The 26,047-nt window shown below is 46.8% G+C and overlaps 3 protein-coding genes across 3 annotated transcripts; 1 reads left to right on the top strand and 2 right to left on the bottom strand.

Annotated features, from left to right (window-relative positions):
- Positions 1–2,469: 2,469 nt before the first annotated feature.
- tdrd5 (tudor domain containing 5) lies at positions 2,470–11,826 on the bottom strand. Its single transcript, XM_035523286.1, has 16 exons — positions 11,593–11,826; positions 10,853–11,089; positions 10,191–10,640; positions 9,756–9,913; positions 9,209–9,292; positions 9,059–9,115; positions 8,487–8,646; positions 7,938–8,110; positions 7,571–7,791; positions 6,563–6,772; positions 6,318–6,384; positions 5,138–5,335; positions 4,861–5,007; positions 4,151–4,471; positions 3,595–3,727; positions 2,470–2,880 (listed from the first exon to the last, which is right to left on the bottom strand). The coding sequence occupies exons 2-16, from the start codon at positions 11,079–11,081 to the stop codon at positions 2,720–2,722; spliced, it is 2,769 nt and encodes a 922-aa protein (XP_035379179.1). The 5' UTR covers positions 11,082–11,089; positions 11,593–11,826; the 3' UTR covers positions 2,470–2,719.
- A 266-nt stretch (positions 11,827–12,092) lies between these two features.
- Positions 12,093–15,551, top strand: nphs2 (NPHS2 stomatin family member, podocin). The gene is made up of 8 exons (XM_027005529.2): positions 12,093–12,597; positions 12,697–12,800; positions 12,900–12,972; positions 13,082–13,164; positions 13,923–14,126; positions 14,380–14,435; positions 14,753–14,831; positions 15,157–15,551. Exons 1-8 carry the CDS (start codon positions 12,276–12,278, stop codon positions 15,421–15,423), a joined length of 1,188 nt encoding a protein of 395 aa, XP_026861330.2. The 5' UTR covers positions 12,093–12,275; the 3' UTR covers positions 15,424–15,551.
- A 179-nt stretch (positions 15,552–15,730) lies between these two features.
- axdnd1 (axonemal dynein light chain domain containing 1) lies at positions 15,731–25,984 on the bottom strand. The gene is made up of 25 exons (XM_027005532.2): positions 25,801–25,984; positions 25,459–25,637; positions 25,241–25,344; positions 24,994–25,093; positions 24,815–24,900; positions 24,670–24,726; positions 24,436–24,544; positions 23,141–23,262; positions 22,649–22,789; positions 22,292–22,396; positions 21,899–22,019; positions 21,655–21,756; positions 21,328–21,494; positions 21,173–21,242; positions 20,854–21,088; positions 20,397–20,613; positions 19,923–20,016; positions 19,619–19,821; positions 19,306–19,396; positions 18,811–18,948; positions 18,311–18,466; positions 18,059–18,184; positions 17,847–17,938; positions 16,162–16,292; positions 15,731–15,918 (listed from the first exon to the last, which is right to left on the bottom strand). Exons 1-25 carry the CDS (start codon positions 25,910–25,912, stop codon positions 15,797–15,799), a joined length of 3,180 nt encoding a protein of 1,059 aa, XP_026861333.2. The 5' UTR covers positions 25,913–25,984; the 3' UTR covers positions 15,731–15,796.
- Between the last annotated feature and the right edge of the window lie 63 nt (positions 25,985–26,047).

The following is a 26,047-nucleotide window of genomic DNA, read 5'->3' as shown; positions in this document are numbered from 1 at the left end:
TGTCCGCTGGATGCACCAGGCATCTCGCTGCGGAGGCGCAACAGCCCGGTGATGGATAGTTTATTCAATAAAGGAGGCACTGCTGCTGTCTGTGCGCTGAAATGGTATTAGAGAAACACAGGCTACCAATTTATGATAAGCCCAACTGAATACCACTTTAAAATAACTAATATATAATTTTCTTTAAAAAAAAAAATTGTAAACGTTCACAAACTTTTTTTGAACATTAGCAAAGGAAATCTCTCGGTGGTGTACAGACTTGCGGCACATCTGCACATAATTCCTTTGATGGAAGTGTTTCGCAGAAGGGTTGAATTACTATCTACCTGTGCATATTTGGACAGCAAATTCAGCAGTCGACTTCAAGGACCGTGGACCCCGTGACGGATACTTAACACAGTTACCGTCCCCATGAGGATAAACATTTACGCCGAAGCGGATGAGACTTTGTTTCAGAGGTGATTAGCATTAAATAAATGTTCTTTGGCGAGCCACGACGATTTGCCTTAACTGGAGAAATATAAGGCTTTCATTTTAACATATTCGGTCTATTCACCAGCAAGGAAAATAGCTTTTTTAATGATTAAAATGAGATGAGTGATTTAATTGTTCTATTCTACTTGTTCTCTCCACACCGAAAATCTGGTACCTTGAAGATTCAGCGTCTTCATATCGTTTAGAAACGAGACTGTCGTTCAGACGGTGGTGGAGGCGTGAAAACTGCAGCGCGTATTCGGTATAGTCCGCGGAGCGCGAGGTCCAGGAGCTGGGTGGGTACCGATCTCCATAGCAACCAGCCGCATCGTTGCACGCCAAAGGGCTGTCAGTCCCTGGCTGATGGGATTTCTTATCAGTGCTGCTCTTCTTTCCTGATCCATATCACGCCCGCCCCACTCTCACACAGGGCTGAGCACAGCCCGCGTTCTCGTCGTTAGTAACACGTGTCATTCAGCTTGTGGGGTAGCCGCACGGGTATTTATTTAGCGGCTTCTTTAAGGCATCGCGTCAACTCGTCCGTTTATTCTGACTTTAATGCTGAGACAGTCTTTCTTGTAAAATGGTGAGGTGATGCTGGTCGTAGATGATCGATGACTATAATCACATGGTACTCATACTTCAGCTTTTCTAATCCTTACATCTTTGTCAATCACTTATAACAGCAGGCTCCACACAGGATAGTAGAAGTGACCAGTATGCTTTCTACTGACGATAAACCACATAACAGTGGACAGTTTTTGGTGGTCTCCCACAGGCTCTGGTGGAGGGCCACTGTTTGCTGGAGCTGCATCTAATATCAAAAGAGTGCCGTCAGGAGTGAAGGGGACATCTGTCAAGTTACTGTAGCACGAGCAAAAAACTGCAATTTAAATGTTTGGACTTTAACATTTGCACATCTGACATTTTAATGCAATCAGTGACCTAAGGCTGGATTTTATAGCTTCAGCAAATTCTCTTTCCTGCCATTAAAGGATATTTGTCTTGGCTTAGTTGTTTTCAGCTGTTTAAAACCATGAATGCTGATGTCACCACAGATCCACAATGTCACAGATCCACAATACTGTTTTTTCAATCTTCCATCCAGACGTCACAGCTTGACCCAGACTTCCTTTCCACGTCTTCAATTCCATTCTGTACACACACTTTTTGAGACCTGACCACACAGCGCGTAGTAAATGAGGCAGTCCTTCAGCTGAGGTGGTCTTAAAGAAGCCGTCTGGCCTCCCGTGGGTCTGGCGCAGGCACGCTCATTAAGTTCTCATCAAACCAGCACCGGGCTGAGCGGAGGAGACCCAGCAGGGCGGGCTGCGTCCCTCGGCTGGGCTGCTCGCCTGTCTCAGATATGGAGTTATGGGTGCAGTTGGATTAACGACATGCCATTAGGGTAATTTAATATTCCCCAGGCGCCGAGCGGAGCAGTGAACCTCCCACGGTGACCACTGCATCAAGGTGAATATTGCAGAGACGAGGGCGGGAGGAAACAGACGGATGCATTACTGCTGCTTAAGCGCCTAGATACACAGCCCCCAAGGCTCAACACATCCACGCGGCTAACCTGCAATGAAAAGGGGAGCGTGTTGGGCATTTTGTGCCAAATTTACTATTTGGCTCTTTATTTTGTCCTCATAGTCACAGTGTAATTGATGCACTTTCCAAATGTAAACACCCAGGCCTGTCCTTAACAAGCGAATAGGAGGAGTTTGGAAACAGCAGTGCCAGCAAGTAAACGAGGTGGAGTGTTTCCAGGCAGGCAGCTCTGTGATAAACACTGCAGGCTGACAGGGCCGCGAGGCCATGGCTGGATTGCTGTGACTCATTCCCAACTGCCTTTCCGATCCCCGAGCCGTAAAAACCAACGATGGTGAAGCGCACAGCTCTCAGGCTGGTCCAGACCAGGACCCACACCCGGTCTCTCTACAGTCAGAAAATGCACGAGCTTGGGAGAACTTGCATGACAAGTGTTAGACTGTGTCATAAGAACAGTGATCTTCAACCACCACCTTTATTTGCATGGTCCAACACGAACAGCCTACACAACAGCTAACAAACGGTGCAACGGTTTAATTATTCCCTCAACCCCCAACCCCCCTCACCCACAGAAGGAAAGAAAAACACAAAGTTGCTAAACAATGAACAAGCAACTTCAGTGAAGGAGGTGGTAGCAGGCCGTTCCAGATAGCTCCTGGCAGGAAGAGTCACTCAAGGTTGTGCTGAGGCCCGTTTATGTGCCAGCGGCCATGCGGATGGCGGGGCCCCGGCCCAGCGGGGAGGCACGGCTGAAGAAGAGGGTGTCAGGGCCCAGTCTGTGCCCAGGACTGTTGAAGGATGATGGGAACATGAAGCTGGCGGGCGGTCTGTGGGACCAGTTCCCACTACACATGCCTGGAGACAAAAAACACAGAATAAAACAAAACAAGCAACTATAATAGTTCAAAAATAATAAATACAACAGCAAGTGATAACATAACATAAAAGCTGCCACATGGTGTAATTTACTATAGGAGAGACATTCTAGGTCACTATAACATTGTTGTAAGTGATAGAAAAGGTTAAACAGCATGTCTTCAGATATCAGAACGTGATATTCAGGTATGTTTTGCAGCCCTAAGGAAACAAATACTGGAACGATAGATCAAATCTTTTTACTTGAGTGAAGGTTTGTAAACAGCCCAGGCCACGTTTCTACATGTGCTGCATAAATAGCATCATTCCCATTTCTAATCTGTACTTCACCAGCTGAAAGCTGCAGAAGACTACATTTCCTCCAGCGTTACCAGGCAAAAATCGACCATACGTTTGTCACTGCTGTGCAGTTGCAAAACCAGCAGAAGTAGTTAACTTCAGAACAATGCATTTAAATCAAGCTTTACTATCATCTACAGTACTCAAGCACTTGACAACCCAATTTCTGCGCTGGAGCTGGTCTTTGCTGGAGCTGGGTGGGGCTATGATGAACAGGAGTGGGGCGGAGCTAAGTGCTGTCTGCGCTGGAGATGGGCAGGGCTATGATGGGTGGAGCCAAGTGGTGCCTGCGCTGGAGCAGGGCGGGGCTTAACCAGAGCTACGTTGAGATGAGCACGGCCGGCTGGCTCATACTTGCGCGGTCACGGCTGAGGGCATGTATGCTGGATGCAGGCTGCTGGGCTCGCTCCGACTCCTGCACATGCTCACTGAGCAGCTGACCTTCCGCTGACAGGCCGACAGGCGAAGCCGCCGACGCTGACCCGGCCTGCAAAGCAAAACAAGAGTGTTGGCAACATTCAGAAAACCCAGGATGTATGTGCTACACTTACATTCCTTCATAAGCCTGGAACCCCTGAAGCCTTTAGCTCCCATATATCCTCACTTATTAAACTCACCTCGCTCCACAAAGTGTGTTTTGTAACGGTTCTGCAGGCGAGCCTCTGCAGAGAGGATACTTAGCATTCTCATCTAATTAACAAATAATTAATAGCGGCTGCAGGGAACTTTGTGATTATAATGAGTGACAATGAGCCGGGTACCAGGAGCTAATTTGCACTCAGTCGGTGCAGCTCCAGTTCTGCAGCCCAGCTCTAAAGCTGAACAGAACCAGGAACCCAGTCTGCCTTTTCTAATAGGAAATGTAAAGGAACAACGGCACATGAGTGGAGCAGCTGGAGACTGTTCTTACTGCTGCACTTTCCTCCTGCCACTCGCGGGCAGGTTCAGGCGCGTCCTTGCCGGCGCCGTTTCGGCGAGTCCATCCGTAGTCCCAGTAACCAAAAGCGGCCGCCTGCCTTTCCATCAGCGCCCCACAAGGGCCCGCCGTTACAACCTGGATGGACGGAGAGCAGCACGAGCGCGTCACCCGGCACTGCGATGCGAGACGGCCGTCAAACACTCCAGTTTCGAGCCCCACCGGATCTGCATCAATTAACTCCAGTTCGGGAAGGTCCAGGAGGTCATCTGTTCCTCTGCTGAGCTGGAGCTTCTCCACCGCGTCCGTGAGCATCTAGGAGTGACGTGCATATTCATATCAACCGTGGGAACAGTTATGGGCAAACGGTGTAAAAAGTGCTCTGCTGATCGCATGCCGGTATGCTAATTAAACATCAACAAATCCAGGGCACAATGTCCATTCGAGAGCAGGTCAATGCAGCCAAGACAAGATGAGCCGATCAGGAAAAGCGGAGCGGCCCCTCTGGAGACGGCTGATCTATGGGCTCGATGAGCAGTGCCCAAAAGCAGCTTGCTGTAATTCCTCACTTTCCTGTCTCAGCAGAACGAGCCTGGCTGCACGCCGCTACCCGAGGACCCTGGAGATTTACACGGAGCCCGGAGCAGACTGGACGGGAGCCCAGCGTGCTCTGTACCGTAGGTCACCAGCAGGAAGCTGCATACTGTGGTGGGGTGCTGCCGGGGCCAGCAATCCAGACCATGGTCGCGTGGGACGTCCGCGGAAGGAGTCCTGTTTGTGAGATGTTCCTTTACTTCCTCCAACTGGCCTTCTCTGAGGTAAAGGGTCACAGGGTTGAATTGCCAAAATATCTTTAAAAAAAAAAAAAAAGGAAAAAACAAAAACAAAACACAAACAGAAAAAAATAATATCATTTAGGACAGTGTATTCGAAAACAATGGGCTGCTGGTATTATGTGGGGGAGAGACATCGGGCTCCCACAGGCGTGCTGGCAGGAGAGCAAGCCGTGCCGTGGCCCTCGGCCTGAAGGGCCCTGTGGATGTAGAGGTCCTCTTCTGTGTGGGTATCACACAGAAAGAGCTGCAGGATGTCCTCCTGGTAGCTGTGGATTGCGGCCACTAGGGTGCGGTCATAGCACAACTTCCGGAAAGTGCTTGTTGCGTCCTTGGTCCAAATGCCCTGTGATGGGCGATAACAAAACATGTCATAGGTTTCTAGAAGGTTCCCAACTCCATCTAGTCTTACACAACAAAAATATAAACAAACAAAGAGATTATTGTGGGAATATTAAGGAGTACTTTCATTTATTCACTGAAAAGTTTTAAATCATTTACCCATTATCTTGAATGCTAGTAATCTGGTTCTACTGGCTTCACTTACATGTGTCCCCAAGCCTGTGAGCCTATGGGACCACTCACTGTTCATATTCAGAGATCTGCTAATTATTTATCTGATGCACTGGGACATGATGACCTGAAAGTAAGTGATGCACCACTGCCCAACATTTAATCAAGTGTGGAATAAATGTTCCAGGCGAGTTCTAAGATTTATTGGTATTTCTAAACGTAATTTTGCTGTTTCGATCTGTGCCCTGTGGAAGCCCATGGGAGCCAACATTTTTAATAGAGCTTCAATTTAGAAACATGCATTGCATGAGGAAAAAACACCATGCTTTCAACACAATGAAATGAGAAAAACACCTGATCCTCCTTTACCACTCTAGCATTCAGTGTAAAATCAGCCTGAAATGCCACCGAATGGCCTGAAGATATGGGATAAGCCAAATCCACAAAGCCCAGGCCTCTGCAAAAGCACTAGCCTTGATGAAGCAAAGCTACCCCAAGGTGTGCAATTCCACAAGGATTACGTATAATTACAGCGTTGGACTGAGCAGAATAAGAGTGAGGTGCTCCATGTAGTGAAGCCCACCTCATTACCCAATTTTTTTATTTTTGAGAAGAAAACGAGTGGCTTGCATTTAAAACATCCCCTTTCCTCAAATTCAAGTTCCTTGTTGCTGTCTGTCCAGGACATGTAGTTGCTAGGAAATCAAGTCTAGCACATGCAAATTGAAAGGTGAGCAAAAAGGCACACCTTGGATCCACGTGACCAAAAAAGGGCACACCTGACCTGTTAAGCTGCACCTGGTAGTTCACTCTACCTTGAGAGGCTTGACTCCAACAAGCACAGATGGAACTGCTTGTGCAGGGAGCTCAGCATAGCATGACCTGGAGAAAGACATAAGCCCAGGAAAAGCACTGAACAAGGGAACTGAGACCTGAAGGAGAAAACCCATCTAATGTTCATAATGTGATATCTAAATATATCAGCAGAAGGTCCATGTTCAGGGTCTAATTAAACCAGTTCAGCGCACTCTCACTGTACTAGAACGTGTGAAGAACTGACTTGAGGAATCGCAGGCCGCTCCTGTCGACAGTGGCGAGGTCTCCGAAGTCCACGTAGTACACCTCCACCTGGGTGGTGCTGAGGACCTGGTGGATCACCACCCGGTAGAACCACATGTACCCGGGGGACACGCAACACACCTGGCCAGGTCGCACATACGCGTCTGGGAGGCGGTAGCGCTCCGTCACCTCGGGGAAGGTGTAACAGTTCCTACAAGCCAGGACACACAGGCTCTCACCAAGGGAGCACGAAACAGTGAGCACAGCTTCCTGAGAGCGCTGCAACATCTGCTCAGTTTGAAGCGTTCCAGGGCAGGCTGAGGGTTAGTACAATACTAAGTATTTACAAGTTTTTGACCATAACAATTTTGGAAGACCACAGTCTGGATAGTCTGCAATTACGGAAAAAAAAAAAAAGGACAATATGCTTTGAAAAAGATTCAGTGTAAGTAATAAGTCATCTGTAAAATCGCCACATCAAACTGGTATAAATAAATCTAAATATGTAGAGATAATGGAGAGTTATGCATTTATCAACACTAACTAGCTGATTCTTATTCTACTTTGGTTCAATTCTACCTTCACTGGAAGTTTGACTTCCTGAGATTTCAGCAGCTATGCTGCATCACAGCATTCTGGCATTCCAAACCTCTCCAAGTTCTCTGAGAAGTCTTTAAAACTACTAAAACTGCTCAGTGGTTTTTGCACTGAACAGTTAAGTCCATCCTACAATATTCAGACTGGATGCTCTCAACTGGGTCCTGTTGCTGGTTGTGTAGTGCACCTTGCTATTCTTTTATAGCTTTTTATTCTTATTCTATTGCACAATAAATAAACTCTTTTGTGAAAACTCAATTAGATATTTTTGATCTTAATAAATTACAATTTCACCAACCTGCTAAACAAGATAAACCATACCAGTGTAAAAATACCCAACAACTCATAACCCAGGATATTAAAAAGCCGTTTGCATTATTAAACAATACGTGTAAAGTCTCCAGGAAGTAACCTCATTTCAAACATCATGTTCTCCAAAGTCCAGGCCTCCTGGTTCACGCTGAAGCGAACGCTGAAGTGGCCGGGCGAGCCGGTGTGCTCTACCAGAACGGGCACCAGCTCCCTCTCCTTCCTACGGGTGGGCGGCTTCAACCGCTGACAGCGCAGCGCGTCCAGGGGCACCGCATGGGCGTCAGCATAGCCCACCACTGCCACGGGGAAAATGGGCTCCATCTGAGCACAGGGACAAAGCAACACACGGAACCGCTGCGACCATGTGACCATTGACCATGAGAAGCAAGCAAAGGTCCTTGTTCAGTGCCTAAACTGTTTATGAACAGCTGCTGAACAGCTGGAGCTGGCCTTGCATTCAGACCCACCTGGTGGACGGTCTTGTTGGTGATCCTGATCTCGACGTTGGACTCCGACGATTCCGTGGTCTCATTGCCTTCGTCATTCCGTTCCCAGGCTGACTTGGAGCATGTGGAGTAGTAGCCCTGGCTGGAAGGGTTCAGCGACTCTGCACACGGGCCGCCTTCACTTTGGGAAAAGGCTACAGAACACACCAGACAAGTACAGCATGCATAAATTAGAGTTGTGGATGTGCATCGGTAGTATATGTGTACCTGTCTGTTAGTGTGCAGAGCACATCTTCAAGTTGTTACGGAGCACTTTGACGAAAATTAACGTAAGCTCATAACACACTTTCGCAAAAAACATATTTATCCTTAATACTGTGTTAGCCATGTAAATGTCTTGTATATAAACTGTTTAACAAAAAAAACCCAAAAAAACCAATTTAAACCAAAAACCCTTCATATACACATTTGCTGGTCTGAGTTTGTGTCAATGTTATTTTTCAGCTGTTCCATACAAGTGTCATGAGAAAATCATGGCCATGCCTCATCTGCAGGAGGTAGGGTGCCCACCTGGGTCAGGGCCGTTGTGTTTGACCTCCATGATTAGTAAGTGCTTGGCTCCCTGCTCGAGTCCGGGCTGCAGGTCGAAGGTGTCGCTGAGGGTGCTGACCATCTCAGTCACGCTGAGGAAGCCACACTGAGCCATGGGTAAATCTTCCCCGTACATGTTCTTAGAACAGAGAACATCGACGAAAAAAACAGCCCTTGTATGGCAAGCAACAATCGACGGGTGGGGTTGTTTGTATGGGACATTATGCAGTGCAAAAGCTGCATGAGGACAAAAGAAATCTATTGTAAATATATTGCTACACACTACGATTATGATAGACCTTGCAATATACTGAAAACATACTGCTGAACCCTTAATGTGGCATTAATGTTGGCTCATATGAATGCTGTGATTCATTTACTGAACACCAAGCAAGAACATCTGTGATTAGTCAAGATGCTCACAGCTCACAGTAAAAGCGTGTGATTTGCGTGTGAGGGCTCATTTGCACATCAGGGCCTTCGGCGATATCGGCATGGCAGAGTCCAGTACCGCACCAACAACCAGCAGACGCTGCGAGGTGCAACCCTACCTTGTACTCCAGCGGAAGGTCGTGAATGGTCAGTCCCCTACTGTGACCAGCCACAACCTGAAAAGACACGAGGCACAGTAACGGCAGCTGTTTGTCGTCAGAGACACGCCTGAACACAATGAGCTAAACACAAAGAGAAACACCACACGCCTTGCGAAGCTTGTCCTTCAGCTCCGGGCTGACTGCGCTGTTGTCTCCGTTCTCTAGAATCCTCTGTCTGAGGTCCTCTTCAAGCTAGGACATGTGACCAAAGGAAAAAGGCCCACGGTGATCAAATACCTCAGCCAAAATAGCCCAGCCTTCTGAGCAGGGACATTTGAGTCATGTTGTTCGTACCGTCTTACTCTTCTGTCAGGTGTGACAACACCTGGCCAATCTTTAATATTAAAAAATACATGTTCGCTGTGAAACGGTGCACAGATCGATCACCTCCTGGCTCAGTTTGGTGCTCTCACTGAGCACCAAGGCGAAACACAACTCATCTCAGGTCTAGTGTTTAAATTCCTACCACAACCTACAAAAACCCTGAGATACAAAAAATATCTAAACTGCAGCAACAGTATTTTTATACACGCAGGTCTTTGCTACTGTAATTCATTTTAAATGTACTGTGAACCACTGTACCTTTACAGTATGTACCTACAACAAGACCTGTTTTGACCAGTATATATAGTACGAAAATGCTGGACTGACAAACCTTTGCAACAGATTTTTCAAATGTCTGCTCCTGCGTTGCAGGTTCTGGGACAGGGGCTATGGGTTCCACTTGCTGTGCTCGGACGGCTGCACCCTGCTTGGGACTGCTCACGTTCTTGGGGCTTTTAATGTTGTCGACCACTGACTTTTCTCTCTGAACTTTTGGGGGAAACAAACCACATTCTTCACTGATTAGCATATGATGAACATTTATGGTGCACGTCTGCAAACAGTGGATTCCGCTTTTTCACGAATGTAAATGTTGAACCTATGAACTTTGTGACTGATGAAGATTATCGATGCCTGGCAGTTCCAGTTCTATACATGGCTGAGCTTCACAGGTCAAATCTTCATAAGGGATCAACAAAGACTAACATACACCATTAACAGTAACCTTATACACTGGGGATAAGAGCTTTTGGACAGATAAGCACACCTGAATTGGCAGGGAACTCTGATATCCTTGCAGGCCACGTTGGGGGCATGGTAGCAGGGGTGGGTCTGTGCCTAACTGCCACCTTCAGGATGAGCTGGGAGCCTGTGCGACTCTGCCTCACAGCGATCAGGTCCGAGGCAGCGGCCAGCATCTCGGCGATGGAGTAGAAGCCGTAGTGCGTGACCTGGAGCGGTCTTCCGAAGCAGGCGGTGTAGCGGGCCTCCAGCTCGGACAGCCCCACAGGACCGTGCAACAGCAGCCGTTTAAGCTGGGAGCGCAGCTGGGCAGGAATGGCGGGGGGGGCGGGGCCACAGCGAGGGAGCGCCAATGGGCGTTGACGAGAAGGGTAACCGGAAGGGGAGGCACCCTTTCTTGCCGAGGACCTGGATTTGCGGTCACGCTGCTTGGAGACGAGTTCTTCGATGCCTTTCGTGGTTTCATCTCCAATCGCTTGAAACAAAATGATACGAGTTTAAACGAGGGGGCGTGGCCATAAAAGTCTGCAAAGCCTGTCTACTCTTCTGTCACAGCATGTGTGTGGACAACAGAAATGAAACATATTCCCCAATTTATCATTTATAATATTGTGGGCACAACAGATGGTAGACATAAAACGCCTCTCTCTCTCTCTTCCGTGATAATCTAATTACTACCAGGTTTACCTTTTAACAACACGCTGCCATCCACGGCGTAGTCCAGCTGTACGACATCGGGCATTTGCTTCACCATGTCCAGCATGCTGCGGAAGCCGAGGCGCCTGAGGGGCACGGCCTGTCCCAGCATGCACAGGTAGTCCCTGCGGAGCTGCTCCGGGGACAGGCCGCGCTTCGCCGACACCAGCAGCGAGCGCAGGTCCTTCTTCAGGCCGGACAGGAGCTCGTCCTGCGCCATGTCCACCGCTGCGGGGGAAGGGAAGGGGGAGAATCCCACACGCACTCAGTTTAGGGAGTTGGCGCCAAGTTCATGCCAAGCCGAGGAGTGGAGGCACAGTGGAGCTGGCATGACCCTCACGGCCATGTTATGCTCGCACATTAGCAGAGCTCAACGGTTAAAACGTCTGCATGTCAACACTGCAAATCACAAAGACTTAAGTGTCTGAAATTAGGGAACAAACGAGCTCCAACCTACACTACAAGACAACTGGAAACAACGAGCTAGTTGGCTAACACAAGTTTACCTCGGCTTTTGAGGACATTTATGGCGGGCCGTTTAGGGTGAAATCAGGGAAACAAACACACACACACTGCTTGCGCATACATATGAAACATTTTCACTTAAATAATCTACTACTTACACATTCATTCACTGGTGTGTAAACACAGATTCGCCATGTTTGTGTGTGTGTGCGCGGAAGTCAACACATTGTGACAGGAAGGCAGACGTTTACTCTAAGACAGTTTACCTTTCTGAGAATTGCACTGCTCTTTCGTCAAGTCGTGCTGCTACTCGCACATCGGCGCCTTTCTTTGGGATTCTAACGTCCGCCCAGAGAGCGCGCGCTGACCAGCGCTGCAGTCATGACTGACCTTGATATCCAATCAGACAGCACGAGGACCTTTTTTTCCTGCCATATTTTACGAGACACCTAAACATGCAAAGAACCAAGTTTATTAGCACTGGGAATAGAGCGCGTGCTAATTGCATGTAGACTGAGACTTCGGGCGGATGTTTTCTCGCGCGCCGATAAAGCAGAAATCCTCCGTCAGCACGTGGAGCGCGTGCAGACTCACATTTCTGTCAAGTGTGCACATTCTCTGGAGACGCATAATAAAGGAGGCGCTGTTCTCAGCACATTAATGATCACATTCTTCTCCCCCCCCCCCCCCCCCCCAAGACAAATTGAATGGTTTTGTAATCTTTGTTAATCAGTCATTTTTGCAGTAGCACCACGCCTACAATAGACCCATACTGCTCAAATATCAGAACTGAACAACTGAACACTGGGGGTGTATTTCTCCACCCCTCATGCCCATCCTTTGCCATACGCCTCACGCATGAAGCACATTTGCGTGCAGGAGGATGTCCATCTATTAGCTAATCACAAGCGCTCAGACAGTTATTAGTTATTCACCAAACAAGGTGCAGATGTTTCTTATGGAAAAGAGTGAGATGGAGAGAAGAACAGAACTGGTATTGCCGGCACATCTTCCAAGACACGTCAGGACCAAGCGGGATACGCCAGCCGCGGCCAGAGAGAGGAGGCACAGGGGGCACAGGTCTGTGAAGGTCCAAGAGGCTCCCAGGAGGAAGGATAGGGTGAGGAGCGAGAAGACAGGCCACGAGGACACTGCCCGAGACAAACCGGGAGCATCCAGCAGCACGGTGATCAATGTGGACAGCGTGAGAGAGAAGACAAGAGAGGAGGACGAGGAGCTACTGGGTCTGTTGCAGAGCGATGAAGATGAAGGTCAGTAAGCTGTGAAAAGCCTGCAGTGCATGTCTCCTCACGTCCAAGCAACGCAGGCCAGTCTACTGCACCCTAAACCAATGCTGTATTGTACCACAGCTTTAAAGCCACACAGTTTCGGAGTTTGCGAGCTGCTACTCATAGTCGCCGCTCTGACCGCGGTCATATTCTTCTTTCCCGTTTCACTTTGGTTCTGCGTGAAGGTGAGTGCTTGTTTACTCTCAATAATAGTATGTAGTATTAAAGAGGGAAGAGTGGTTGTTTGGAGTTGCTCGGGTGACCCTGTTTTGGTTCACTGATAGATCGTGAGAGAGCATGAGCGTGCAGTGGTCTTCAGGCTGGGTCACCTGCTGCAGAGGAAGCCCAGGGGAGCAGGTGTGCCAGCTACGCCATGCGCTGTACCCCCACACCAACAACACGTAACAACAGCCGGTTCATTGTGCTGTTCCTTTTTTGATACTTTGTCTTGTTTTATTTGCCACAGGTCTGCTTTTTTACCTGCCCATTTTGGATGTTTGTCAGAAAGTCGATATACGACTGAAAATGCTGAAGGTTCCCCTTCACACGGTAACGTACACTGACCAACGCAGTAACGTACACTGACCAGCGCTGTAACCTACACTGACTAACAAAGTAACTTACACTGACCAATGCAGTAACCTACACTGACCAACGCAGTAACCTACACTGACGTACACAGTAACCTACACTGACCAATGCAGTAACGTACACTGACCAGCGCTGTAACCTACACTGACTAACAAAATAACTTACACTGACCAATGCAGTAACCTACACTGACCAACGCAGTAACCTACACTGACCTACGCAGTAACCTACACTGACCAACGCAGTAACCTACACTGACGTACACAGTAACCTACACTGACCTACGCAGTAACCTACACTGACCTACGCAGTAACCTACACTGACCTATGCAGTAACCTACAATGACCAACGCAGTAACCTACACTGACCTATGCTGGGCAGAATTGTGCAACTCTGACATGTAGTGTAAAGGGATTTGTTTTGTTGTCTTTTGTTACCACTGAGATAATTAGCTGACCAGAGGAATGCCATCCCACACGGAAGTGTAAACACTGGGGGTTCAGGAGGTCATGCTGACTGCAGTTACAGCCCCTAAAGCCAACCTGCAATTAACCAGTCCAGTGCTACTGCCTTTCGTTACAGTATCTTACAATGTACATGTGCAGGCCTATTCCCATTAAGGCTGTTTTAAAAGAAGGGTTTGCTGTTGTTCAACACGCATCTGATTAGAACTGCTGTTTCGCGTCATTATCAGTTGCACTGTCTTATGCTGCAGGTGGTTACGAAGGACCTGGTGTGTACAGAGGTGAGTGCCGTTTGCTACTATCGCATCGAGAATGCGTGCGTGTGCTGCTCCTCCGTGGCGGGGGTTACCGAGGAACTGCAGGCTCTCGTGCAGGTTTCCATCAGGGAAGTGCTAGCCCATCACTCCTTCACTCATATACTGCAGAACAGGAGCACCCTTGCCCAGGAGATCCAGGTAGGAAAACCAGCCTGAGGACCAACATCTTCCCTCGGACAGCCAAGATGTCGTTCTTATGCAATCCATATCCAGAAGTGAGGGTTTGGGTTGCATAAATCATTATTCTTACCAATTTACAATGTCATTTAAACACACACACACACTCACACACACATATATTATTAATGTGTTCAATAAATAAAGTCAATAGGGCAAAGAGGCAGAATAGTTGAGTAGTTGCCTGATGATGTTTTTCTTTGACTTCATGCAGGTTGTACTAGATTCCATTGCCTGCAGGTGGGGAATCAAGGTAGAGGCAGCTCATATGTAAGTTGGTAATATAAGGCAGGATAACCCACAGCAAAAGGTCTGGAAAGCAACCACACATGCGCACACAATCAGGACCTTTCAGACAGACATCCTGTGGCAGCCTTGCAAGCAGTGTTTCGGAATTTCTAGGAGGCGAAACAGATATAATCTCCACATTCATGATTCTTTCTATGATTTTTACGGAGCTTTTTCGTATGGGAAAGGGCACATATCGCAATAATGCATGGCCCCGAGCCCACGGGAGGGGCGTCTGCACATGCTCCGTGCTGCTGCGTTCACTCCCAGACGTGTTCTGCGTGTTGTTCTGATTCCAGGGAGGACGTGCAACTTCCTCCTGAGCTTCAGCATAATTTTGCTGTCGAGGCTGAAGCAAAGAGGCAAGCTCAAATCAGAGTAAGAGGACACCAGCCAGCACCTTCAGGTCACAGTGGGATTGCATCCCAGCATTGTTTGTGGAGCATTATTTATAGTTCTTTAATTCAGTTATTCTTCTTTGCGCAATCTGTTATGTGCAACCAGCATTTTATATGGAATTGCAGTTGACAAGGCATGAATAAAAAAAATCCTTTTTCAGCCTTCCAAATTTCCCACACAGCTTTTGCCAAAAAATGTCTTTGAAATCAGGTTGGCCTCCCAATGGGACCTGTTCCTGAGCTAACTTTGAAGTGCGTTAGGAACGCTATCCCATAATGAGCCAGTCTGTGTGCTGGTATTTCAGCTGATTGCAGCAGAGGGAGAGAAGGCAGCGTGTGAGGTTCTCAGGGCCTCTGTCGATACTCTCTCAAGCTCCCCTCTGGCTGTCCAACTACGGCTCCTCCAGCTTCTCCACACGCTGCGCTCAGATCAGCCTGCTGTGCTCCTCAACCTCCCATCTGACCTCCTCAGCCAACCCCTGCAGCTGTCAACTACAGCCAGCTCCACCAATCAGAACTGTCCCGTGGATGATACCTCACAGGAAACAGCTAAAGATTCCCCTATGATGTAATAAAGAGTCCCATTATGAAAACAAAATATGACAAAGTAATGAATGATCCATTATGAATGCATCAAATGTGTTGATCATTTATGTCAAATAAATGGTGTGATAAAAAGAAAGATGTTTAATTTTTCAGAGATTTGGAATTTCAGAGATTATTTTAGTATACTCATGACTGACCCTGAAGCCATACTGTCATTGACAGCTAGTAACATGATCCCTGAAATGTACCCAAACACACTACTTCACATTACAGTTTTGATTTAAATTTCCTGCATAAATGACACCACACTCTTCTTTTGTTACTGCTGTTTTTTTTTAATTGATCAATATTTTTCCACGTTCAAAATTCCCTCTTCCAAAGAACACAAGTAGGATGCTTTTAGCGTTTCTTTCTGCCTCTGTTGGGTTTGGGGCTGGATGCTGTCTCTGGGCTTGCGTCTTGAGTTTCAGGTGTGGGTGCCTTCTCAGCAAATTGTGCTTCCGGTGCCGACCCCTTGCTTTCTGCATATAAATACATTAGAAAAATACATTTAAAAAAGTATGGATGGATTTTTCATATTGCAAATTTGTCCCAATTTTATACGAAAAACAGTACATTTAACAAAAAAGCAGAAAACCATCTATATTAAAAAAAACAAAAGCGGAGGGGTTGCTATGGGAACATGGAAAGCTGTTCTGCGATTATTATATGTTGTTATATTGTTCTGAAAATGCTGGGTGAAACTAGATGTATTCTCAACTCACCTTTGACCTCTACACTGGGCTTGTGTGATAGCTGCCTCTGTAGGCACTGAATCTTCTCCAGAGCTTCTTGGAGGTCTTCTTCTGCTCTGAGAGCCCTGTCCTCAGCACTGGTGGCACGAACCTCCACGGCTCTAATATCCAGTGACCAAACACACACACAGCTTTGTATTACTATCTTGGTGGGGTCTTGTGTATTACTACAGATAAATAATATGATGCCTACACCTACCCCTAACCTTAACAAAAAATAAATGTTTGGCATTTTAGTTTTTGAAAGACATGGTATAGCAAAACATATTATTGATATAGCACCTTTCATATACAGGACAATTCCAAGTGCTTTACAAATGAATAAAGTATAAAGACAATTTATTTAAATAGAACAGATAATTCTCATTAATTTTGTCCAGTCCATTTCTGGAGTTCTGTGTGGAATGATATCAGATTTGACTGTTTTCTCAGATTTTTTTGGTGTTGTTTCAATGTAAACAAAAGAATGTGAATACCAAAGCATTTGTAATTGCAAACATTTCTGGGAGTAGTCTTTCTAAAAGAAATGCAAGGGGTACCAAAAATAAACGTCTACAGGTGTCTACAGGACTGTAATCTTTAGATAAGAGAACCAATACACTTACATATCATTTGTACAGCACTGATCAATTTTGTTGTCTTATAGAATTTTTAATCTAACTGGATTATATACAGATTGAATAAAAGTATGCCAAGAACTGCGTGTTACAGCTCTCCTCTCAGATTTATAACCAACAATCCTGACAAAGAACCTGCCACCTTCAAAACATGACCCAAACTATTTGAGGAGTGTTCCTGATAGAAATACCAAGTTTTCCAATCTGTCTCTAAGAATTCTGTGAACTAGTAACGCCAGAACTGACATTATAATAGACAATATTCAGACATATGTCATTTAATACCTTTATAAATGCAGTCACAGTACCATGGTGAAACCCTATTGTTATTTTGTTAAGATAGGTATCTACATTAAAAAATTAGTCCGTTAAAACCACGTTCACAATTATATTATCTATAAAAGTAAGATTTGAGGCAGGTCTGTCCTTTTTATAATATAGAGCGGTGTCTTATTGACTACTGTCTTAGTGCCTGAGAGGAATGAGTCATTAACTACTCACAGCAGCAAAGCTGCTACTGAGTTAAATGTATTTTTGATAAAGTCAGGATACCACCTATATTATTCGATTACCGTTCTCTCAAGTGTTTTATTGACACTTATATTAAATAATGACATCATAACCTGGCACTTTCTGGGAGATGAAAGAGACGGCACTGTGTCATTACTAAAGACAGTGCGGATACTGTTGATGCTGCTGGTACTAATTTAAGATGAGACTGTCTATCCATGCTTAACTCAAAGTGAAACATAGGATGTGTTATAGATGTCAGAGTGAATCTGAAGTGTGTTTTTTCTCCACTAGGCTCAGCATACATACGCTCTCTTTTCAGGGCTTGTACTGTCATGCTGTTTCTCCATGCAACCTTCTGTTTGACTAAACTCTACTTTTCCAGTGCAACCACATCCATGACATTCAAAATATTCAAGTTGAAGTGATCCAAGAAAACATCAAAAGAGTCTGTAAACTTCATAAATCAATCACATGTACTATTATTGATTAGTTTTTTTAAAAGGCACTGCTTCATATGAAACTTACAGCAGCTCCGTCTGTAGCATGTTCACGGTAGCTAGTGCACCGTAGGCGTGATGTGCATTCCCCGTGTATGGCCGCATCACAAAATCACCAGTCTACATGAGGACAGAAAAGGCATTCACGCTATGGCTCAGCTAAGTCGTTTTTGGTTTAAGAATATCTTCAATTTCCGTGGTGATTTGGGGTTTGGTGTGAAAACATGGATAGATACTGACCCCAACGAGCTGCACAGTCTCTTCTCCCAAGGTCTGCTCGATGATGTGGCCGTCATGACCGACCAGCTTCAGGACCGAACCTTCCTCCTCACCCCCTGTGACCTCCACTGCCCCACCCTCCTCCTCCTATGGTAGTGACACATTTCCTCCCAATCAGCAGGGTTGACCTGTGTGTGTGTGTTATGTGCCACAGCTTGGCATGGGGTTTCTGCAAGTTCTGTAAAGGCCACGAAGCAATGGCGAAGGACTAACCGTCTTGTGAAAGTAAATGTCGGTGACCTGGTCATGAGTTGTGTCGGAATGACGTCTGCTGGCTGCTTTAGCGCCTGGCTTCTCCTCTTCTTCCTCCTTGCCTTCTTCATCTTCCTCTGCCTCTTCAGGCGACTCAGGCGCGCTGTGTACATCGACCTGACAACACACAGTCTCACGTGACATTTGTCCAGCTGACCCACAACCTTTCGTAAGCAGGCGCTTATGACCTCGGTGCGCCATGGTACAAGCTGTCTTAGCACACGGCCTCCCCATGCAGCACAGCACACAGTGCTGCAGTAACACCTGCAGAGGACATGTGGAAGTCCCCTGAACTGGACCAAGGTCATTACCACTGCTCATCTAGGGACACCAAGTTACACTGTTATTAGAATTAAGCCCAGAATTATGCCTATTAGAATTAATTCAGTAAAGACTCTGAGGTCCAGCTCAGCTGAGGGTCATACAGGGTTACCATGGAGCAGGAGAGAGTAGCCCCTCACCGGAGAGCCCGCGCTGGACAAGCACATGTCAGTGGCAGACTGGGGAGCAGCTTTCCCAGGCAGCAGCGGGGCTACAGGGCACCCCAGCGAATCAGACAGCAGGATCCCACAGACCTTCACCCACTCGCCACACTCCCTCTGAACTCCACACCAGTGTCCAGAACACACACACACACACACACACACACACACACACACACACACACACACTTCATGACCTTTCTGAAGGATCGTCATTAAGCAGTATGGTAGCAACATGAGGCAAAGATCTAACATCAAAAAATATCTCTGAAATTAGTGAAAATATGTTCCACATTTTCAAATCAGTCTAATATTTCTTCATTGTTTGTGTGCTTGATTATTTTTTACTTGATTTATTTCTACTCATCTGATTCTGATAAAAATATGTAAATTACAGCATGTTTAAAAATATCGTGCATTTTTTTTTGAGTTTTTCTTTTTGGACGACGTTGTGAAGATGAGAGAAGGCTCCACCTGAAGCTTGCGGAGCTCATGGAGTTGCTTCTCTGTCTCGTCCTGAGGCATGTTTCTCTGGACCTCCTCCTCCACGATGGCCTGGCATGATCTGTAGGGAGGTGACTGAATATGATGTTCTCCTGTAGTTGGCCGATCTCCAGCTCTTATTAGCTTCTTGAACAAAAACTACAAGTTTTGACTACAGAATAAAAGCTTACTGAATTACTGACACTTGAATTCACATTCTCAAAGGTACAACTTTTTATTTTTCTAATGCTTCAAATCCAGGGAGAAAGTCCACTGATTTTGGTCAGATACAGGAAAGCGTTACCCTGTTATGTACTTGGTGAGGTTATCCAGCTTCCAAGCGACATTCCTGGCATCTTCCTCCAGCTTCTGAATAGACATGTCCTCTAAGGCATGGAATTCTGGGAGTGGGGAAGAAGGCGCTTCCTGGTCGCTGTGACAATCGGGTGCCATGAGCAGCAGCAGTTCCACCATCCAGCGAATCAGGAGAGTGTCCATGGATCTGACCTGCGGGTCATGGACCAGGACTACCGACCTGTGCTTGCCAGACAAGATCAGCTGACCGTTCTCGTATGGCTCAGCGCAGGCACAAGGCACGAGTGCTATACCTCCTTGCAGAGTCTCAAGTTTTCATTGTCGAAGAAGTTGTTTTGAGTGGAGAGAAACTCCCTCAGTGTGTTGCAGACATGCTCAGTTTCCATCCTGATACCGACATGCACAGGAACAGATCAGTTATGCTGCACACTCACTCTCAACCCCTTGAGTGACACGTGACCTCATATCCTCCTTCCACCTCAGTCATTCTGCTTTAGATAAGTTACAAAATATTCAAAAATAACAAAATATACATATTTTATCCGCAGCGACGTACAATCACCAATGAGCAATTGCGGGTTAAGGGTCTTGCTCAGCGGCCCAACAGTGGCAGTGATGGAGCTTGAACCAGCAACCTTCTGATTTACAGTCATTTAGCTGACACTTTTATCCAAAGCGGCTTACAATTCTGACTGAACACAACTTGAGTTGCAAAGTGCAAACATGTATATTGAGGAAATACAAAGGCATCTAAGGGTTAAACCTACGTGACATGAGGCTTGTGTATCATCTTCTCACTCTCTGGCTGAGTGCTGTCCACGTTCAGCAGGGCCTCCTCAGACAGCCTCGACCAGCCTTTCAGAGCCTTCTCTAGCTTCAGCCAATCAGAGTGAGGCAGCGCTTCAGGTTGTCCAGCCAGGGACTTCAGTTTCTTGGCCCAGAACTCCATTCCTCCAGCCAGATGCATCATCTGCCTATGAATTCCTGGAGCAACAAGAGAGAGAAGCCACAGGTTATATGAAACACGGACAGTCCTAGCCAAACTGGACTGCTGTAAGGCAAAGGTCAGAGTTTTTTCTGCTCCACCACACCAGACTGAATTCATGAAGGATTTGGTAATTAGTCTGCATAGAATCAATAAAAGAAAACTATCCATGTCTGGATTAGATGTTTTGGAACCTGGTTCTGGAGAAAGCAAGCACACTGCCAACGTGACGCACTTACCACTCTCTCCGCTGATGCGGGTACTCAACTGCTTGTGCAGCTCAGTGACAGCATGACTGAGCTCTCGCATGGTCTCCTTGCCCTTAGGAGCTTCTCCATTGAGGTCTGGATGCCTCCAGAAGAGTTGAAGAAACACCTCCACCCACGTTTCCTGTAGGTGTGTCAGTGTGTCGAGAATCTCCTGACCAGAAAGCAGATCCTCTCCTCCATACCGCTCACACTGCGTGGTCAGCGACTAAAGGCAGAAATGACCTACTTTACACATAAAGGACCAATTCCAATAACGACAAGATTTAAACAAATTGGAATGATAAATTACCATTGACCATTGCTTTAAGTCATTAAATAACTCCTCCACGGAAGTCTTCTCAAACTTTACATCTGTACACCTACAAAAAAAAAAAATTTCGTTATTTAATCAAATTATTTACATCAAACTAAAAAATTTACCTGATCAAAAACAATCTTCTTTACCTGACATTAGCCTGACAGAACTCATGCCACTTGGCAGTGCCCTTCTGGACAGATCTGATGCTCTCACACTGGTTTCTCTCAGTCCTTCTGAGGTTCTCCATGAAGCTGGTCAGCTGCTCTTTCCACTGGTCTGTCAGGTGCAGGATGTGGTTCAGGTCTTCTGAGTTCTAGAAAGCAGAGGAACCTGGTGGAACCCTTCTGTAGTTCCTCTCTCATACCCGCTGCATTGCAACTGTGTCTGCTGCCATTCACGCCTTCTGTATGTCAGATGTTTGGTTTTTTTTGCTACAGCAAGTGAATTAAACTGCACGAGATGGGCGTTTTCACCTTGGTCGTCAGGACGACAGTGCAGTGCTCCGCCGTTTGGCTCCACGTCTGTGCACTAATGTGAAGTCTGCTGACCAGCTGTAAGTTGTTTAACTTAATAACCTGGAAGGGAGCCATAATTTAGCCTTTCGCGTCTGATAAATGAGGCCTCTAAAACTGAAACTAATTTGGGGTTTTAAAGGTTGACTAGGCAGAGATGTTCTAGGTGAGCGTTAAAAAGCGTGCAAGTGCTGCGTGGGCAGACCTTAAGCGCGAGGCTGTAGGTGACCTTGGTCCATAAGTCCCTCTCTTCGGTCAGGGCCGCCACCTGGCCCTCCAGTCTACGTCTCTGCAGTTCATACAGGCTGTGATACTCCCCAAGAACGCTGCACAAACAAAGCTGCCCGTTACACACCACACTACAGGGGATCATTTCTAGGGATTATTATAGTCACTGCCTTTAACCCTCTCAGAGTAGTGCTGATCCGGGTCCGTGTTTGTCATGCATACTGTGAGTCCTCATCCTACATATATCAGCCCTCTTTATATCAACTGCCTGAACAACATGGGATTGAAATTTATTGTAATATGGGCCCAGGTGCTGAACGAAGGTGCGACTCGGGTGTTTGGGCACCTGTTCCTGTCTTTGATCACTCACTCAGAGTTGTGCTGCGACTGCTCCAGTGCTCGGGCCAGCTCCTGATGGGCTCGCTCCGCCTGCGTGGACACCTGCTCATCACGCACCCTCATCTCACTTAGCTCCCTGCAGCAGGCCAACAGAAAAGCACCGGACGGCTGCGCGTCAGGGTGCGTGCACAGAGACGCATGTGCACCAGTGACATCAAATGGGACAAATCCTATCACAGATTAATAATAACGGTAGTGGTGGGGACAGTCTGATAACAGTCTGATAGTCCCTGTTGCAAAGCATAATGCCATAGTGCCACTGTGGTATGAAAGGTGCTTTAAGTGTAGGAATACATATACAAAGTGATAGGGAAAAAAGTCATTTAACTGATTAAGCTTTGCAATAGAGCGCTTGAAGCAGATAATCTCCTGGGTCAGGCGGCGGTCCAGGGCCCTCTGTGCCAGGGTCTCGGCGTGCAGGCCCTGGAGCTGCTGAGGGATGCGGTCCAGCAAAGCCACATACCTCTGCCTGCAGGAGAGGCAAAGCTGCTGTACTGTCACAGATGTGCAGAGAAGGGCTTTTTAAATAAAACAAGACAGAACCTGTGCAGACGTGTGTGTAGGAAACAATGTAGAAAACTAAAAATGTGCATAAACATGCAATGATTGTAACATTATAGCAGAGTGAACTAGATTTGCTATTAGAAGTCTGATTAAATAGATTTTAGCTTCTGTTTCTAACCTACATATCAAAACAAAAGGCCTAGGCTCTGAATACTGGATGAGATTACAAAGTCATACTCAAGTAAAGAAACCACAGAGGAAGGAGAAATAAAAATGCTTAAGTAAAGGCTTGGATAACACACACACATGCACATACCTGAGTTTGGCTAGCAGCTGACCCCTCTCCACACACTCCACGCTCACCTGACGGATTAACTCATGGAACACAATGTTGTAGATGTTCTGCTCCACCCGCACAAGCTCCAGGAGACCCTGCATCTGAGTCACAGCAGAACCTGCATCTGAGTCACAGAGAAGCATCAGCTCCAGGAGACCCTGCATCTGAGTCACAGCAGACCCTGCATCTGAGTCACAGAGAAGCATCAGCTCCAGGAGACCCTGCATCTGAGTCACAGCAGACCCTGCATCTGAGTCACAGAGAAGCATCAGCTCCAGGAGACCCTGCATCTGAGTCACAGCAGAACCTGCATCTGAGTCACAGAGAAGCATCAGCTCCAGGAGACCCTGCATCTGAGTCACAGCAGACTCTGCATCTGAGTCACAGAGAAGCATCAGCTCCAGGAGACCCTGCATCTGAGTCACAGCAGACTCTGCATCTGAGTCACAGAGAAGCATCAGCTCCAGGAGACCCTGCATCTGAGTCACAGCAGACTCTGCATCTGAGTCACAGAGAAGCATCAGCTCCAGGAGACCCTGCATCTGAGTCACAGAGAAGCATCAGCTCCAGGAGACCCTGCATCTGAGTCACAGCAGACTCTGCATCTGAGTCACAGAGAAGCATCAGCTCCAGGAGACCCTGCATCTGAGTCACAGCAGACTCTGCATCTGAGTCACAGAGAAGCATCAGCTCCAGGAGACCCTGCATCTGAGTCACAGCAGACCCTGCATCTGAGTCACAGAGAAGCATTAGCTCCAGGAGACCCTGCATCTGAGTCACAGAGAAGCATCAGCTCCAGGAGACCCTGCATCTGAGTCACAGCAGACTCTGCATCTGAGTCACAGAGAAGCATCAGCTCCAGGAGACCCTGCATCTGAGTCACAGCAGACTCTGCATCTGAGTCACAGAGAAGCATCAGCTCCAGGAGACCCTGCATCTGAGTCACAGCAGACCCTGCATCTGAATCACAGAAAAGCTTTAGGGTCTTTGAGCTCTCAGTCTGAAGAACCCTTTGCTAAGGCCTGCTGTGTCCAGCATTACTTCACATTTCAATGAAATGCATTTGCAAGTGCAATTAGTTGCATGCATAAAACGCAAAAACAAGGAACCTTGAGTACTTGTATTTTTTTTCCCCAAAAAACAAAACAAAACACAAAAACACCACCCATTCCCCCTAAACCCACTGCAGTATGACTGTGTTTCTGAGCAGTAAAGTTGTTTTTAATTTAAAGCTGCACATCATTGCTCCTTGTGAGCATTTGAGAAACGCGTACCTGTGAGAGGTGGGTGAGCTGCTCCAGCGGCTGACTGACGCCTGCTTTGTCCAACATGTCATCCATCACCTTCATCAGCTGCACCGCCTCCAGACGGCCTCCAGGCTTCCTAGTAACAACACCGAGTCCAGCTGTTTCTAAGCAGCTGGAGCTGAACCACTGCACCATCCCACCAGCCATGTGCAACTCTTGAACTAAAAACTCACAGCATGTTTTGACAGCATCATTACTCACATTGATGGAAACATTTTGAGCTTCTTCTCCTCATCCTCCAGCAGAACTGTGAACTTGCTGGAATCAAACAAGAGTGGAAGGCAACCGGTGCATTTTTGTATGTCCAAACCAGAGACATGTATCATTCTAATCCACAGATACTCACTCATCATAACACTGAAGTCCTTTCAGCCCTTTATTTTTCACTATGTGGTATTCTGCTGGTATTAACGTCTCCATGTATTTTGCATCCTGTAGTTTAAATCACAAAATGAACATGTTTTCAGATGGAAACGTTATGATCATAATAAAAAAGAAGCATCTTTCTCTCAGGGTCTCCCTTGCCTTTTGATCAGGTGATTGGGTGGTGGCCCTGTCAGTCATTGGTGGGAGGGTGCCCCGCGGCCTCTGAGCGGCCAGTGCGTCACAGAGGAAGGATATATCCCTGTTCACATAAACAGACAAACCAGCCCTTTGTCTTTGCTCAGAAAATGGACACTACAACACTTAAGATTAAATGTATGTAGTTAGCAGTCACATGGTGTAAAATGTGTCTTGTGCTGTGAAAGCTATTGATTAGACTCATCTTAACCTGCCAGCTCCAGTCACTGATGTCGGCTGATCAAGAAAGTATTGGTATTTTTTGCGGCCAGTGGAATAGTGCCATACCACATCTGGGGCACGTATTCCACTAACCTACAATAAAGATTTTTTTAAAAAGATGCTGTTTAGTTGCTCATGTAGTAGCAGAATGAATGAGTAGATGGAAATTGATGCTAAACTAGGCCAATAAAAGCCTTCTGTACAAACCTGTAAGTGTTCAGGGGTTTTGGTTAACTTGGGTGGGCCTATTCTGCCATGGCTGTATACGGTCGATCTTAGAGTAGCTAGCAACTCATCCGGTATTAAGTCATTCCGCAGTGGCAGCATCTGCGAGTGAGCTGTGCCATGCCGTGGGGATCTCTCCGTTACTGCTGGCGGCTCTGCAACTGCGGAGACAGTAGCGAAATTTAAGAGGGCTGGAGCTTAATAATGAATGACGTTTTCTTGACGAGATAAAAATAGCACTTTTTTGTCGGGTTTATCTCAATCACGTGTCGCTGCCACGCCAGAGGACTGCAGAAATACGGGGAGACTAACAGAGTTACTCACCGGAGACGTGTGTGGTAGAAGAGTCGGGAGAGTTACTCGGCCTCTTCGACCTCCGAAGTACCGGCGCCGGTAAAGTGGGCTGTGGTGGACTCGTCTTTATAGACGCCGACATGTTGAGTTTATTAGACGGACATTAGAAAATATAGTCGTCAGGGAACCTATCCAAAGTTTTGTGGTAACCGCACACGTCCTGCTCCAGGACAATAATAACGTCTGTCTCTATGGACGCACCCCGTCTCCACGCAAC

Source organism: Electrophorus electricus, chromosome 26 (assembly GCF_013358815.1).
Source record: "Electrophorus electricus isolate fEleEle1 chromosome 26, fEleEle1.pri, whole genome shotgun sequence".
NCBI lineage: Eukaryota > Metazoa > Chordata > Actinopteri > Gymnotiformes > Gymnotidae > Electrophorus > Electrophorus electricus.
This window is presented reverse-complemented; position numbering and strand designations above follow the sequence as displayed.

What these genes read in the sequence shown, in the direction of transcription:
- nphs2 (XM_027005529.2), top strand. Translation starts at nt 12,276, where the DNA reads ATGTTTCTTATGGAAAAGAGTGAGATGGAGAGAAGAACAGAACTGGTA. An exon ending in GCAGAGCGATGAAGATGAAG is followed by an intron (nt 12,598 to 12,696) that starts GTCAGTAAGCTG and finishes ATTGTACCACAG; the next exon opens with CTTTAAAGCCACACAGTTTC. An exon ending in GAGGAAGCCCAGGGGAGCAG is followed by an intron (nt 12,973 to 13,081) that starts GTGTGCCAGCTA and finishes TATTTGCCACAG; the next exon opens with GTCTGCTTTTTTACCTGCCC.
- tdrd5 (XM_035523286.1), bottom strand. Translation starts at nt 11,081, where the DNA reads ATGGCGCAGGACGAGCTCCTGTCCGGCCTGAAGAAGGACCTGCGCTCG. An exon ending in AGCGGCCTGCGATTCCTCAA is followed by an intron (nt 6,385 to 6,562) that starts GTCAGTTCTTCA and finishes GTCTTTCTCCAG; the next exon opens with GTCATGCTATGCTGAGCTCC. An exon ending in GGCAGGAGGAAAGTGCAGCA is followed by an intron (nt 3,728 to 4,150) that starts GTAAGAACAGTC and finishes TTTGCTTTGCAG; the next exon opens with GCCGGGTCAGCGTCGGCGGC.
- axdnd1 (XM_027005532.2), bottom strand. Translation starts at nt 25,912, where the DNA reads ATGTCGGCGTCTATAAAGACGAGTCCACCACAGCCCACTTTACCGGCG. An exon ending in CTCAAAATGTTTCCATCAAT is followed by an intron (nt 24,545 to 24,669) that starts GTGAGTAATGAT and finishes TGTTGTTACTAG; the next exon opens with GAAGCCTGGAGGCCGTCTGG. An exon ending in AGACTGTGCAGCTCGTTGGG is followed by an intron (nt 17,939 to 18,058) that starts GTCAGTATCTAT and finishes GTCCTCATGTAG; the next exon opens with ACTGGTGATTTTGTGATGCG.